We start from the raw sequence: 14,635 nt of genomic DNA, 5'->3' as shown, positions 1-14,635 counted from the left end.
GAATTCTGGATCTCAGTAAAGGATACCTTGTATCCATTACTCCTAGTAGTCATCTATCTGGCATTGCTGTGTCAGAGGGGTGTGCAAATCTCAAGAATGAATGGACAGAAATTCACCATTGTTTTGGTTGGTAAAACAACTCTCTCTCTTGTCACTCTCTTGACTTACATACTGGCACTTTAACCATAAGGCCAACATTCCAATACTAATAAATATGCCACAATTTATAACATATTAATAAAACCTAACTTCAAATTGGGCAACATTTGATGCTCCAATGACAATATTTCTCCATCACAACTACATACAGGTAGTTCCTGGGTTACATACGAGATAGGGACTGTAGGTTTGTTCCTATGTTTAAATTGTTTGTAAGTCAGAACAGGTATATTATTTTAATAGATGCAATTAGGACGGATGTTTGTCTCAATATATTTATAGGCAGTATGGTGTCAGTTAATCACAAACAAAGCAAAAAAAAATTAATTAATAAAACTTCATGGAGCCTAGACATTTATTAACTTCTGGAGCAAGCTGTGTTTTAATATTTAAAAAGAAACAACTGCAGAGTTTGTCTTGGTCAATAAAGTGTTACAAGATGTTGCAGAACAGCTCAGCCCTTAAAATCACCCACAACTTCAGCTGTGTTTAGCAAAAGATTTCTGCTGCATGTCATGCAAACCTCCCCCTCCCCCCTTCAAGCCTCTGTCCTGCACACGAGCAAGCAGGGAAGCCCTGCTTGTATCTAGGAGTCGTCAGTATGTCAGATGTTGTTAACTTGGGGAATACCTGTACACCCTTTTTAAATTGTTTTCTTTACATACCTCATTACTTGTCCCCTGGTTGGTCATATAATCACATCACAGGATCCTCTTCTTCATTTGATCTTTTGAATTATGGACCATAGCCTTGAATGGGGCAGGGAATGCCATTCATATAATAACATAAGTGAAGATGTGTACACATGTGAATTTGGCATGCTTAAATGCTTAAATAACTGCACTGGAAAGATTAGGGGGCCAGTAAAGGCAAGCTAGCAAGTAAACATTACTTTTGTTCCTCTTTTTTGACTACTGAGTTTGATTATTCTTTTTTCCTTATCATCTATCCTCTTATCTTTTCTTATCTTTTTTTTTTTATTATTAGATTAGAAATGACCCTTTTCATATAGGAGATATTATAATAGTTATGGGGGGATGCCTGTGAAATCTAATGCATTGTAATTTGATGTGAATGTCATTATAATTCTAAAGTGATAAGTAATCGAGAATAGTTGAAGCTTTGCATGATACTTACTGCTTTGTATAAAAGTGTGCCGGAATGCAGAAGTCACTGGAATGTTACAATGTTCCTGTAAGTAATGAATTCCTTATTTTCAAAGGTGCAAAGCATGAAAGCAAACCTATTACCTTGTATAATAGATAACAATAAGTCCATGATTTCTGGGAGGCAATTGACGGTAAGAGATAAACTGAAAATGTTACAAAAATATTAAATATATCTGCTTAATGTGATAAAGAAAAATGTGCGGTGGAATAGACTATGCTGAATGCATTATTGTGTGATAAAATTTGAATCCTGGAGGAAGCAATGGTTTGAAGCCCATCTACATGATTTAGTTATGTGACTCACAGCAATGTCTGATTTGTAGGTGAATGATGGATTTTTTTTATGATTGGTGCCTTTAAATCATTGTCATTTAACCAGTGTTTTTTAGGCTGCTGCAAAATTAGATACAAATCTGCACATTTTTTTAGTGCACAAAATTCATGTATCTGTTTTTTGTAGCTGCAAAAGTGGCTTATTTACATGGGTTCACTTTTAAATTCACCTGGGATCCCTTAATTCATTGACCATAACTATTTTATTCAGAGCAGTTCTAGCTCTGATTTAACATTAGAATACCTGTTAAGTAAAATAAGCCACCAGACAGGGATAGCTGTCAATGGCCGGTAGCTGGATTGGCTAAGCTCTACTTTACCTGTGAGTGGCTCAGCTAATTCTAGGGGATGACAGCTATTATCATCCAGTGGCTGGATTGGCTGAGACATGCTGCACTTGTCATTAACTTAAAAATAAAAAAATATGAATTTCATCAAAGAATTTCCACATCTGGTCAATCCATCAATCTGGTCAAATTTCTCTAATCCTATCGGAGTCATAATTTTTGTGTTCTGAGCACCTTTATCTCCCAAGAGATGAACTTGTATCATAGAAAATGTCATCTCCCCCCAATACTCCCCAATAAGCCCCCTGAAATCCATGTTGTATGTATCCCAGGAGGGTCTGCGTTCCCGTTCTGTCTTTATTGCCGCAACAATACAAACAAAAGGGGTGGAGCTTTACACTTTGCTTTTTAAAAAAGGGTTTAAAACCCCCTCCTCCCAAAAAAAGAAGGTAATTTTTACCTTACATAAAAGGGTTGTCTACCCTTTCATGTAAGGTAAAAAATTTAGTTTAGGTCAACTTTAAGAATTAAGTTTTTTTCTTGATTTGTAATTTAGGATTCCATTCAAACTTTTCATAAAACCAAAAAAGTCTTGGTACATTCACAGTGAAAAAAACTTTTACTCTCTTTTACCTGTCCAATTAAACTTGAAAAGACAAAGACTCCAGTGAAATAATTTAGCAGCTGGAAGAGTATTTCAAATATTGTCTGAGGTTCAGCAAGTCCACCTATGGTAATTAAAGTTCGAACAGCAAAGTAGTAACATCTCAGATACCTGTAAATAAAACACATTTATTAGAAACATGATTGTTAAGTCATTTTTTACTTATAAATGCTGAAAAAAACATAGATAGTTGCAAATCTGTAAGGACATGTACAGTTCAAAATAAGGAAGCCACAGCTTTTGTACACACGTTAAAACTTTGGTGCAAAGGAGAGTAAGGTAACCGTACTGCAAAAAGAGGAGTGAATTACTTAATGTCTGCTGAATAAGTGTCTAATATCAGGACCAGTTAAAGTTTATGCCAGGCAAGCAGATACATGCAGATTTAAAATAAATAAATCAGAACTGTTTTACCTGCTCAAAGATTTGTAGTTTTTCTCAGCCAGTTAGGTTATCTAAGTACTTACGTACTTCTGGCAGATCATAACATGGCACTAGATCTCCACTGCAACCTTAGTGGAGTGAAATTAAGAATAGACCCTCCTGTTTGGACAATGCAAGACTGGCAGTATACCAAGTATGCCAGTACTGACCCATTTCCAATTTAATCCTCAATCTGCAGGTGATTACGTAATGCTGATAGGAAGGTAAATCAAGTTAGCTTACTTAGCTGCATTGATAAACACACTTTTCCATGAATACATAACTGCATGATTCAGTGTTTTATGAAACCTGCCTAATTTCATCAATGATTGCTATGATTGTGCTATCTCATCTGCCCAACAAGCCGACCATGAAAGGACTGATGCCCCTGCAGAACATTACTGTGCTCTGGGATCTGACTTATGTTTCATCTTAAATCTTACCAAAAAAATAAAAAATAAATTAAATAAGCAATTAAAAGAGCTCTTAAACAGCTTAGCAGGGCCATGACTTAAGAACTAAAGGGCTGCATGCTGTAAAGCAGAAATGGAACTGAAATAAAATCTAATGCATACTCCTAAAACCCTGCCCCTAGCTAAAAAGTAGGAAATAAATGGATATTTTTTTTTCATAACATTCAAGCTGGAATACACAGTATGAGTATGTCTTTTCTTTTTCTCAAAACATTTTAAATAAAAAGGAATACGATAAACACTATCTTTCCCTTGTCCAGTTCTTGGTTGGTTTCTTGTACTTACATTTTAGAGCTCATGTGATAATGGTAAAAGCAATCACCTAAGTGTGCCCTTTAGCATTTAAAATAGAGCAAGAAAGGGTAGGTCTATTTATCATGTGTATCTCTAAAACTGCCATTAGAAAGATCCATGGAGGGAAAAGTGGTGCAAACAATCCAAAAATCTAGCAGCATATGTGAAAATTGTGTAAAATGATTGACAAAGCATAACCAACCTACAGTAATAGACACGAGCTGTTCAGAAATGACAGTACAGGGAGCATGCTTTTTATTCTGAAAATGCTTCTGAAATATTAATGTTTTGGGCTTGGGGAATGCCAGGCTGCTCTGCAACACATCGATACCCATTCCACAGCCTCTGGCGCTGAATTAAACAAATACTATTATAGACTGGCATGCTATTGTGTAAACAGATATAGAAGAATGTAGCAGATCGAGCATAAATAATGACAGAGGCAAAGGCCGAATCAGACTTTTATATTGTGCCGAGGCTCTGCCTCTCATGCACACAGCAAATGTTTCAGAATTGGAAATTCGCAGTATTGGAAATTTCTTACTTGCACATTAATTTTATACTGGCCCAATTTCTTTATAGGTTTGGATAAAGGGAAAAACAATTTACATTCTGCCCGTTATCCCAAATGATGGGATTTTGCTGCACTTCCTGGCCATGTGACAGCTGTGTAAGAAATGGGAGTATTAGTTTGACAGTTGAACTAGAATTCATAGATATCAATAAAAACGTTGTCTAAAGTTCTAAACCATTTTTATTCTACTAAAAATTACTGACAGAAATTGAGGAAAACTTTTCCAATAGAGACACAGATGGCAATAAAATCTGATCCTTACCCACCATATCCAAAACAAATGTTTTAAATAGAGTTAGGCTTTAAAGGAAATATAGGGACTGTGGCTCACTACTTATTCTGCTAGTTGCCTGTCCCCTATTTTTCCCCAGATGCAGAGCCTAATCATAGGGGTGTGAGTAATAAAAGATGAATAAAATAAGGGTACTTGAACACAATAACAGTACACAGTTTGGTGCATACTAACTGTAAAACATATTGGTGGAAATGTTATGATTGCTTTATTGGTTCAGGGCATGGTCTGCTTGCAACCATTGACTATGGATTTTAGATCTTATGAATGAGTGCTTGATAAGAATGTCAGAGCATCTGCTCAACTGTTGAAGCTGGAAATGTTTCTTTTATTGTGATATTTGAAACACACTGGCAAATCCACAACCCATGGATCAATGGCTCAAAATGATGACATGGAGTGTTAAGGATTCACCTATTTAAAGCCCTTATTAGAATCCTATTGAAAGGTTATGGGGAGAATGGCCCATTGTTGATTGTCTAAGAAAACACATATATCTAGCAACTGAAGGAATTTTGTTTGGGATTTTGAATGGTGGAAAAATATTTTTAATGCCCTCAGGAAATCATTTATTTCAAAGTGCCTTTAATGTAAAGGTTGAACTTACTTTTCCCAATGCACACATTACTATACTACTTAGTGGCACAACTACTATTCACAGTAGATTACATGAGGATGGTTGTTGTGACTATAGCTGTATAAACAGCATGCTAACACTCCCATTCAACAAATAATTTTCACAATAACTACTTTTTTTCATCATCATTTACATTTTTTCAAAATTTGACTTTAAAAACCTATTTAGATATTTTTGTACATTCACAACCTTGGAGCTGGTAACAGACAATGGGCCAGATTTATGAAAGCTGGAGAGAATACACTTTCATCAGTGAAGCAGGGTGATCCAGAAAAACTAGAATGGACTTCCTAAAATTAATTTGCTATTTGTTAGGAAATGTTTTCAATCCTTGACCAGATCCATTTCAGGTTTGCTGGATCACTCAGCTTCACTGATGAAAGTGTATCCTTTTAAGCCTTAGAGAGCTTTCAGGTCCATTAACCCCATATCTGCAGCTTTAATTCATATTTGCTTTTCATGAACAAGTAGCATTTGCTTTCCCTCTCATGATTCTCATCTCAGGTTGGGTGTTGTACATACCATATATATGACAAGTGTCTAGCTGGAATGCCTCTATTAAATCTGGCAGATTTTTTGATTGAGGTTGTAGGCAGTTCAATTTCCCACATTTCAGAGATGTCCTACTCTTTTTCTTGCAGTACAGGTGAGGAATCCTGCTCTAGTTTTTCAGATGGTGCTAAATGTGTCACTTCATGAGGCTTTTGATATACAGTAGTTTAATAATTACAATTCTTCTGAATGATTCCTTATTAATATGTAGATGCGGCACTTTGTAATTTTTTAAAATTCACAGTAGTGGACAACCATACTTCCTTAGTACAAAATTCCCATTTTTTTTATTAAGGAACATGTAATTATGCTTAGCTTCTACTGAAATTTTTGAAAGTCAGGGGTTCTTTTATTCTATAGTTTATAATTTTCTCTGTTTCAAGTAAAGGTTTTTGAAGGTAGCAGAGTGTCATAATTATGGCCTCTCTCCAGTGGGTTGGTGACACATAGGCATCAAAAAAGCATTCCTGTGCCATTTGCATATAAAGTACAGTTCATGCTTTCCGCTGCACCATTTTGTTCTGGACTGTATAGTACTATTGTCTGGAATATAATTTCATGTGTCCTCTGAATAAAGTGTTTTGTCATGTGTGTACTTTGTGCTATTACTTGTGCAATTTATTTTAGGAATCTTGGCAAATGTTTTACTTACGTGGGCAAAATTGTAGTTTATCTGAAATCTGAAACTCCATTTTTGCTGTTTAATAGTTTGAACACAATGGCCCTGATTTATTAACACTCTCCAAGGCTGGAGAGGTTACACTTTTATAAGTAAAGCTGAGAGATCCAGTAAACCTGAAATGGATCTGGTCCAGAGTTGAAAACATTTGCTAACAAATAGCTAATGACTTTTAGGAAATCTATTCCAGGTTTGCTGGATCACCTAGGTTCACTGTTGAAAGTGTATGCTCTCCTGCCTTGGAGAGCTTTAATAAATCAGCCCAATGTCTCATGAGTAGTCATCAGTAAATTTAAGAAAACCTCCTTTTTTAAAGTCTAAAATTTTATAGGACCACACAGATCTGAGTGGATTCAATTTAGGGGCTGTCTGGCTCTGATGTTGCTACTTTTGTGAAAAGATTTGTTTTTTTTTCCAATTGATGCTCCTGGTTAACTTCATTGATTGGTGGGTATGGATACAGTTCAATTGTTTTCCCTCTTTGACATTGTTAAGTGCTTCACTTCAGTACAGTGGATACAGTTCATTTTGAGATAGAGGCAGTATAAATAACCTCCCCCTTTAATTTATTCTGTCTTCCCCAGTGAACGCAAAACATTTTTGTGTATTCAGATTGAGCTTCTGTCATTGGGTTCAGCCAATCCAGCAAGAGGTCAGCTATTCCCAGCTTCTCCTGTTGAACATAATTACAAAAGCGGAGGATCTTGGTAGAGCTAATATCATTGTTTACATGTGTTTAGCCAATCCATCAAGAGGGCAACTAGGAAGAGTAGTCCTCGGCTAACTCCATGCTGAATTTGCTTAATGCAATGACAGGAGTTTTGCCTAAGTGGTCAAAACTTCTGTTATTGTTTACATGTGTCCAGCCAATCCAGCAAAATGGCAGCCCGTGACAAGTGTCCTTAGTCAACCCCATGCTGAATTCACCAAACATCAGAGCATCAGAGAGCAGCCAGCATTGAAAGTGATCAACGTAGTATCCTATTTGGACATAACTGGACTTTGAAAGCTTAGTATTAGTTAAAAAGCATAATAAAAAAAACTTTTATTCAACAGTGTTGTGTCTTTTTTTCTATGGATTTTCAACTGTTTCTGATAATGAGGTACTATGTACCCCTGTACAAATACTGTGAAGAAACTACTCTCATTGTTATGGGAAATGGGGCAACTCTCTGTGTAACCCTTTATACCTTAAGGCTAAACATGTGTTCTCTATTTTAACGTCAACTGAACTATGTACTGTAAATGAATACCTTACAGTTTAAATATTATATATAATAGGGCTGCTAGAGATATCTGTACATACTCAACTACAGGAGCTGTTTGTCTTATAACTTTGAAACTTTGAAACTAGACATTTCCTGTGGCCATTACTGAATTTTGGAATGCAATATAAGAGGACATCTTGGAGTACAACGTCCTTTTAAATGACCTTAGATGAATCAACACAGAAATCCTGCCTAATTATATGTGAGTTTCCTTTAAGTAATTTTAAGCCCCAGAAGAGGTTGTGTCACTCTTGATCTTCCTGCTGCTGAGAGCAGCAATGGCTTGGATGCATAAATAATGCACTTCGCCCTGCATCTCTCCATCATTTCTATTGTCTTTGTGTCATTTGTAGAGCAAATGAAATAACAAGCTGTCAGTTCTGTCAAATGACAGATAGTTATACTGGTGGCTGTTGAATTTGACCTTTCATGATAACATATTAGCATTAACTGAGCCTTATGTCAAACACAAACCCTAGTACTAAAATGATTCTTTGAGCGTCTTAAAGGTTATTGCTTAATAACAAAGTTCAAGATGATGTAATTCTTGCCAATATTTTAACTATTGCAAACATCAGTCACAATACAGTGGCAAATCTCCAGGTAGGTTACAAAGTGACACTTACATGTTCCCATTTCCATCATACACCCATTTGGTGCTACCAATGCCTTCATAGTTAGAGGCCCAATAGTAAATGCATGCATTAATATGAAGAATAAAAAGGAGATAGCCTGTTGTTCGGATAACTCTGTAGGAGACAAAATTGAAGATTTTCAACAAGGATATAAATATATAATTACATAATTTTATGTGATATTATAACATATACATATGTACAAATCTGCACAGTTTTATGCATACCCATTACTCCAAAAGAGTGCAAGTTCACTTTAAAATAGACCTATATTCCAACTTAAACTTAAATCTATGTTAACAGTCTTATTGGATTTTTAAAGAAATTGTTTTTTAGATAAATGGAATCTTCATTGAGAATTTTTTGCTCCAGGCTCCCTCCAGGAGTATTGACATGTGTGAAAACTGTACCTTAATAATGACTTAACTCATCCATCACCTGAAACCTCTTTCTTTCCCCCTCTTCCCCTTATACTATGAGCTCTAAATAATCAACATAGAGGTTGGCTCAACACAACCTTGATGAAAAAAAGACAAGAACCAACACCAAAAACGAATTAACTCATCCAACATTATTTCCACTGTTCAGTGAACATGCCCTTACTGACCACTTAAAAAACATACTCTGGTGGACACTCAATTACTGCCATTGAAAACATATAGACCTGGAACATTCCCCACCAGGGAATGTTTGCTGAATGTCAATTCCACTTCTTTTAAAATAGACCCCACATTGTTCCAACTTACATGGTCTGATGGGATGCTCTTGGGATAGTCCCACCACTGGTACCATAAGCTTATTTATTAAGACTTTTTCAAATATAGTGACCGAACACAACAGCCAATGTAGTATTTCAATTATAGCTCCAATTTTGGTAAGTAAAACAGGTAATTTAAGTTATTGACAAATATTGCGCGGATATACAAATATTTTTTATGTTGCACCCCAGTGCAGACATTTCCTGTGTCTTTCTTGTGTTAGTGTAGACCTGTTAGTGTTTAAAATAAACAAGTAGCAAATTACATTTTTAGGGGGCAATCCATGCATCAATTGTTGTACAACTCATAGATTGTCATGTTTGTAGGAAACACCTTTTCAAAATGGCATAAAATTACATCAAGTACAGATTGAAATAAAAAGATAAATTTTAATAAAATCTAATGCAAAGCTTTACTTTAAAGCTCTCGGAACAATGAAAGGTGATCATTGTTTTAAAGGACAATATTTTTTTTATTAGGGGAAAGGTTATGAGTTTTTTATTGTTTTTGTCTTTATGTCACTGTAGCGTTCATTTCACTAGCATCTTAGTCTGATGTCATGTATGATATGATAAAGTCAGGGTAAATATCTTTAGTGGGGATTAACAGTTAGCAGCAAAAACCTGACTATATTTCTTCTTTCTTCTGGCAAATTGTATTGACGCGTAACTTTTTCTTTTTGAACTTTTTTAATGAAGAAATACAAGATACTATTGAAGAAAAGCTCTTACTTGAAGCAATACTTAATATCTAATGCCATGATGGTCCATTCCAGGAGCAGGATTTTAAAGTAAGAGTTTTCTTTGTGAAATGTATTTGGGTTATTGTACTTTACAATTTACTTTTTTGTTTTTCCATGGTATTTTTCCACCTTCAATAGTTTTCAATTTGCATCATGGAGGTTCATGCTATTCATAGAGGCGGGATTTGAGTCCCTGATGAGCAATTTGAAATCTCTCTTTGTGATAAACATTCAAATCAAACAAATTTATCCTAAATGAAAGTTTAAGGCTGATTCTTGTTCCATTTCAGTATACATTTCCAGCAAGTTCTCACAGTTTGGAACTCACCTGTAAATATAAGCTCTTTTCAGGACAGCTTCTAGTCGATCATTAAATTCAAAGAATGTACTGTACTGAAAAACAAAGTTGAATGAAACAATTAGACCCACACAAGTAATAACAGCGCACTAACCAAAGTACCAACCACTCACGGCAGCAAAAGGTAAATTACAATAATCAGTCAAAAAGTTTTTATGTTTTAACACTTTGAAGCTGATTTATTAAAGTTCTCTAAGACTGGAGAAGATAGACTACTATGGGAAAACCTTGGTGATCCAGCAAACCTGGAATAGATCTAGTCCATGATTGAAAACATTTACCACCTTGTAGTAAATGAATACACCCAGGATTTAAATCAGGCCCTTTGTGATTCCTACTCTTTCCCCTCTTTTGCAAAGACAGGGCCAGCTTATACTTATTAAATATTAACATTTGCTAATTAATATTGGAATTCAAATAAGAAGGATAAAATACTGGGACAATGTATATGTCTTGTGTGAACTTTTTATGCTCTGATATGTGTGATATTTGTGTATTGGTGATGCTTTTTTCATGTGCATTATTCCTTTGCGTGTTTTTCTGTTATACGTCATCCTTTAAGATTTATTATTTAGATGACAATCTGGGATAATATGAAGGTTATGTTGTTTTTTTTTTTTACTTTATAGAAAGAATGTAACGAAACATAAGGATCCCACACTGGTGTGCCTACCTTCTAATGTTGGAAATGGCCATTATTAAAGTCCCTTCTGAATGCTGTGGTGATAGAGCTCTGTATTTCCATGCAACAAACAGAGATAAAACAGAAACAGTGGTCTGGAAGAGGATACCCACAGAAGCTGAACATACTGGCATTCATTTTTGCAATCAAAACTGTAATATTAGGCTGATCAATTCTAGCCTTGACTGAAGACTGGAAAAAAAAAAACTACTGATCTAATTTTTTTGGCTTCTACAGGGTCAGAATTGTGTTTAAATCTTGAATCAATTGGGGATCCCCCACTCTTAGTACTGATGATGCTTTCACGTCATTGAAGTGAAAATTCCAAAGAAATGTTCCCAGTATCCTTTTTGAAAAATATTTCACAAACAAAATAATGGTTTTCTCCAGTACCTACTTGGTATTGGATATATGTGCTTCATAAGGTGGACACTGAATGTATATGGGTTTACTAACCTATTTTCCTGGAGGATTGGGTGAAGGAGAGTATCTCTGCTGAACCCTCATTGCCCAGGGGGCTTGGGCAGACTCATGGAGCCAACTGGCTTCTACAGAGATGGTTTTGTCACTGATGACCAACCTTTCACACATTCGTGAGCTTAATAAGTAAATTAAAAGAGCTATAGTTGCACGTATCAACCAATCAGATATTTAATTTATTCTTCTTAGAATACTATGAACAATGAAAGTTGATTATTGCTAGTTTGTTAGTTTTTGAGAATACAAAGTTAGAACTTTAGGTTTCTTTTTAATTAATGTTTATGTCTTCATGTCCACGTGACTCTTATTCCCTTAATTGTTAACAAGCAAAGTTTTCATTTCTCTTACTCTGCAAAAATAAATGAAGAGTGTAATGAAATCATAACTCTATAATTCTATATCCATGAAAACAAAACTTTCAATGACCCTCCTCAAACTCAGTGTAGCAATAAATAAAATATCCAAATCTGTAAATCACTTGAATGTGAATGATTCAGTGGATAACATCTGAAGGCAACATGTCAAACCCAGAAGACCCAGCCCAAGGTCGTTTATTACCAGTCATAGATCTCCCTTGCCATCTCTTGCAAGTGAGTGCATCACAGAGACAATTCCATCTACCTGATACCGATGTACCTTGTCACATCTTATCATTCAAGAGCATTTTACTTAATAGAGTTTTAAGCACCAATGAACATGACTCATCGGCTTTGATTATTACCAAATGCTTAGCATGGATATTGTGAAGAGTACTTACTTTAGCATTCAACACAACACTCTTTAATCATTTGCATAGTTACATATTGAGTTAAAAGGTCAGTTGATATTTTTCAGATTTTAAGTAACTGTATGTGGTAAGAGATGTAAAGGTGAACTTCAGTCTGGAAAAATTCACCCAAAAAGTCCACACAATGTTGGCTTTATTCATACGTCCTATTTCTTGGTGACTGTGAACTGCGGAAATAAACTGAAACCTGCAATTTACAAATCCATTTCACATCTGAGTGGGCAGAGCTGCCATCACAGGGGGCACATTAGGCCTTACTAAAGTAAACAGTGTGTCCCCTACACAATGGCATTGATTTAATAAAGTCATTTAGGCCGTTCAATTATCAAAGTGAATTATCTCTCTGCAAGGGATGATATGGTGTTATAATATAACTACAACAATAAAATAGATTTTATTTAATTTATGAACAAAGAGCTAACTTTTTTTAACATTTTAAGATATTTTTAAGTAAATCTCTTACAGTTGTGGAGGACAGATTATTTCTTTGGTAATATGGACTGGATATATATGATATATATATATATGGATAATATATGATTTATGTGGTCTGGCACCCAAAATGAGGAGTCAGGTGGAGGCCATATGCAGCCCACTCATCCCCTCCTTAACAACCAGCATTTACAGATTTGACAGTGGGTGGGAGTAAATAATACTGAAACTCCCACAGGCTGTCACGGTTAAATGCTACACATAGCGCCTTCCCCAAGGCAACGGTTTACTGGCGAGAGGAAGCGGTGACCACACTGTAACCCCACTGCCAGTCTAAACATATTCAACAGCTAGACATGTCTGCTTTATACAACATAGGCGGTAAGACCAGATCCATGATTAAAGTAATTATCTACACCAGTGTTTCCCAACCTTTCCTAAATCGTGGCATATATTTTACATTAGAAAAATCCCACGGAACACCACTAAACAAAAATGTCACAGATTAATTAGCTACCTGCTGCCATCTAGTGGAAGAGTACTTCTTTGTTCTGCCTATCACTATACATTGCTGGTATAGCCAAATGAAGACAAATTATTTGCAGTAAATAAATAATTTTCACACCAATTAACCAACATTGGATAATTTCTCACGGTACACCTGAAGATCTCTCATGGCACACTAGTGTGCCGCGGCACAGTGGTTGAAAATCACTGATCTACACTTCCGAGGTTTATTTATGCTGTCCTGTTCAGCACTCCCAAAAAATGCTTTGCAAGTTTTGACTTTGACAGAGATGGGTGATTGCATATATGATCCTCCTAAAGCATGCAGGTATGGCCAAATATTTGGTCTGTCTGGCATGCCAAGCTTCAACCCTTCCAGGTAGATCTTTTGGCTACCTCATCCTTCCCCCACACATGCCAATAGGTCCATCTCTATGGCGAGCTGTCTTGCTGGCTATTAGGAATATGCGGGAGGAAGGAAAGGGCTGGAAGCCTTCTGCTATAAAATGTCAGTGCTTTGCTTGTCAAAATGCTCAATATTTGGTCATTGGATGCGCCAGTTCTTTTTTTTCCTGACAGATCCTTCAAGTAATGCTCATACATGACCTACACAGCATGATTGGGTTATTAAAACTGGACAAAAAAAGTGTTTTCAGTTCTTATTTTGCTTGGCAAACTTAACAAACATCTGGCCAGCTGCTAAAGACAAGATAGACACTTTTCTTTCAAACAATTTCTGTACATTCACAGCTTTATTTTTTCTTCTAAAAGATAAATAGAAGAGTAAAGATATTCTGAATACTGAATATGTGTTACCTTTAGCATTCGGTTCATTCTAAACACTGGTTTGAATCCAAACACGACGTACAGAAGATCAAATGGCACCACAGATGCTGCATCAAGCTGTGGAACAACACCACGCTGTTTAGTGTTCCAATTAAACGAAACAGATGACATTATGTTTATGTTTGTCTGATGTTCACACCAGGAGTCAGAGCAGTTTAACCTATGTCAGTCTACATTAGGTTCAAATGTATGGCTGGTTGGTTCTTCCACTAAATCAATCATTTTAAAAATGAATATATTTGTATTCATTATGTGTGTGATTAATTCTATTTTTTTAGTTTATGATTACCGTTCTACAGAAGTCAAAAGTTTTGTTTTGCAATAGTATTTTGATGAAAATGTGTTACATCTAGGCTCTTTTAACCAGAGCAACCATTCAAATCAAATATATGAATCCTATAACTAGTTTACAGCAGTAGGAATTATGGAATGAATGCTGATTACTTATGGGGTTCTTTTCTCTTGTTTTCTATGCTGTACTAAATCAACCCATTGTTCTAGGGTTACTAAACTACTACTTGTACACTATTAAACTTGAAACAAATTTGAGCATTAGTCACAGGTGTGCCACTCACATTATTTTAAAAGGTAAATGACAGGTCCC

General features: G+C 35.7%; 1 protein-coding gene across 1 annotated transcript in view; it reads right to left on the bottom strand.

Moving 5' to 3' along the window:
- Positions 1–14,635, bottom strand: part of CNGB3 (cyclic nucleotide gated channel subunit beta 3) — a 75,259-nt gene that overhangs the window by 18,533 nt on the left and 42,091 nt on the right. Inside the window, exons 7-10 of the mRNA XM_072413245.1 lie at positions 14,002–14,157; positions 10,268–10,332; positions 8,431–8,553; positions 2,582–2,723 (exon numbers count right to left, since the gene is read on the bottom strand). Of these exons, the coding sequence (XP_072269346.1) occupies positions 2,582–2,723; positions 8,431–8,553; positions 10,268–10,332; positions 14,002–14,157 (486 nt within the window). The remainder of the gene's footprint in view (positions 1–2,581; positions 2,724–8,430; positions 8,554–10,267; positions 10,333–14,001; positions 14,158–14,635) is intronic.

The sequence above is a fragment of the Pyxicephalus adspersus genome, chromosome 5 (genome assembly GCF_032062135.1).
Source record: "Pyxicephalus adspersus chromosome 5, UCB_Pads_2.0, whole genome shotgun sequence".
NCBI classification, from domain to species: domain Eukaryota; kingdom Metazoa; phylum Chordata; class Amphibia; order Anura; family Pyxicephalidae; genus Pyxicephalus; species Pyxicephalus adspersus.
The sequence above is the reverse complement of the archived record's forward strand: the minus strand, read 5'-3'. Positions and strand labels throughout refer to the sequence as shown.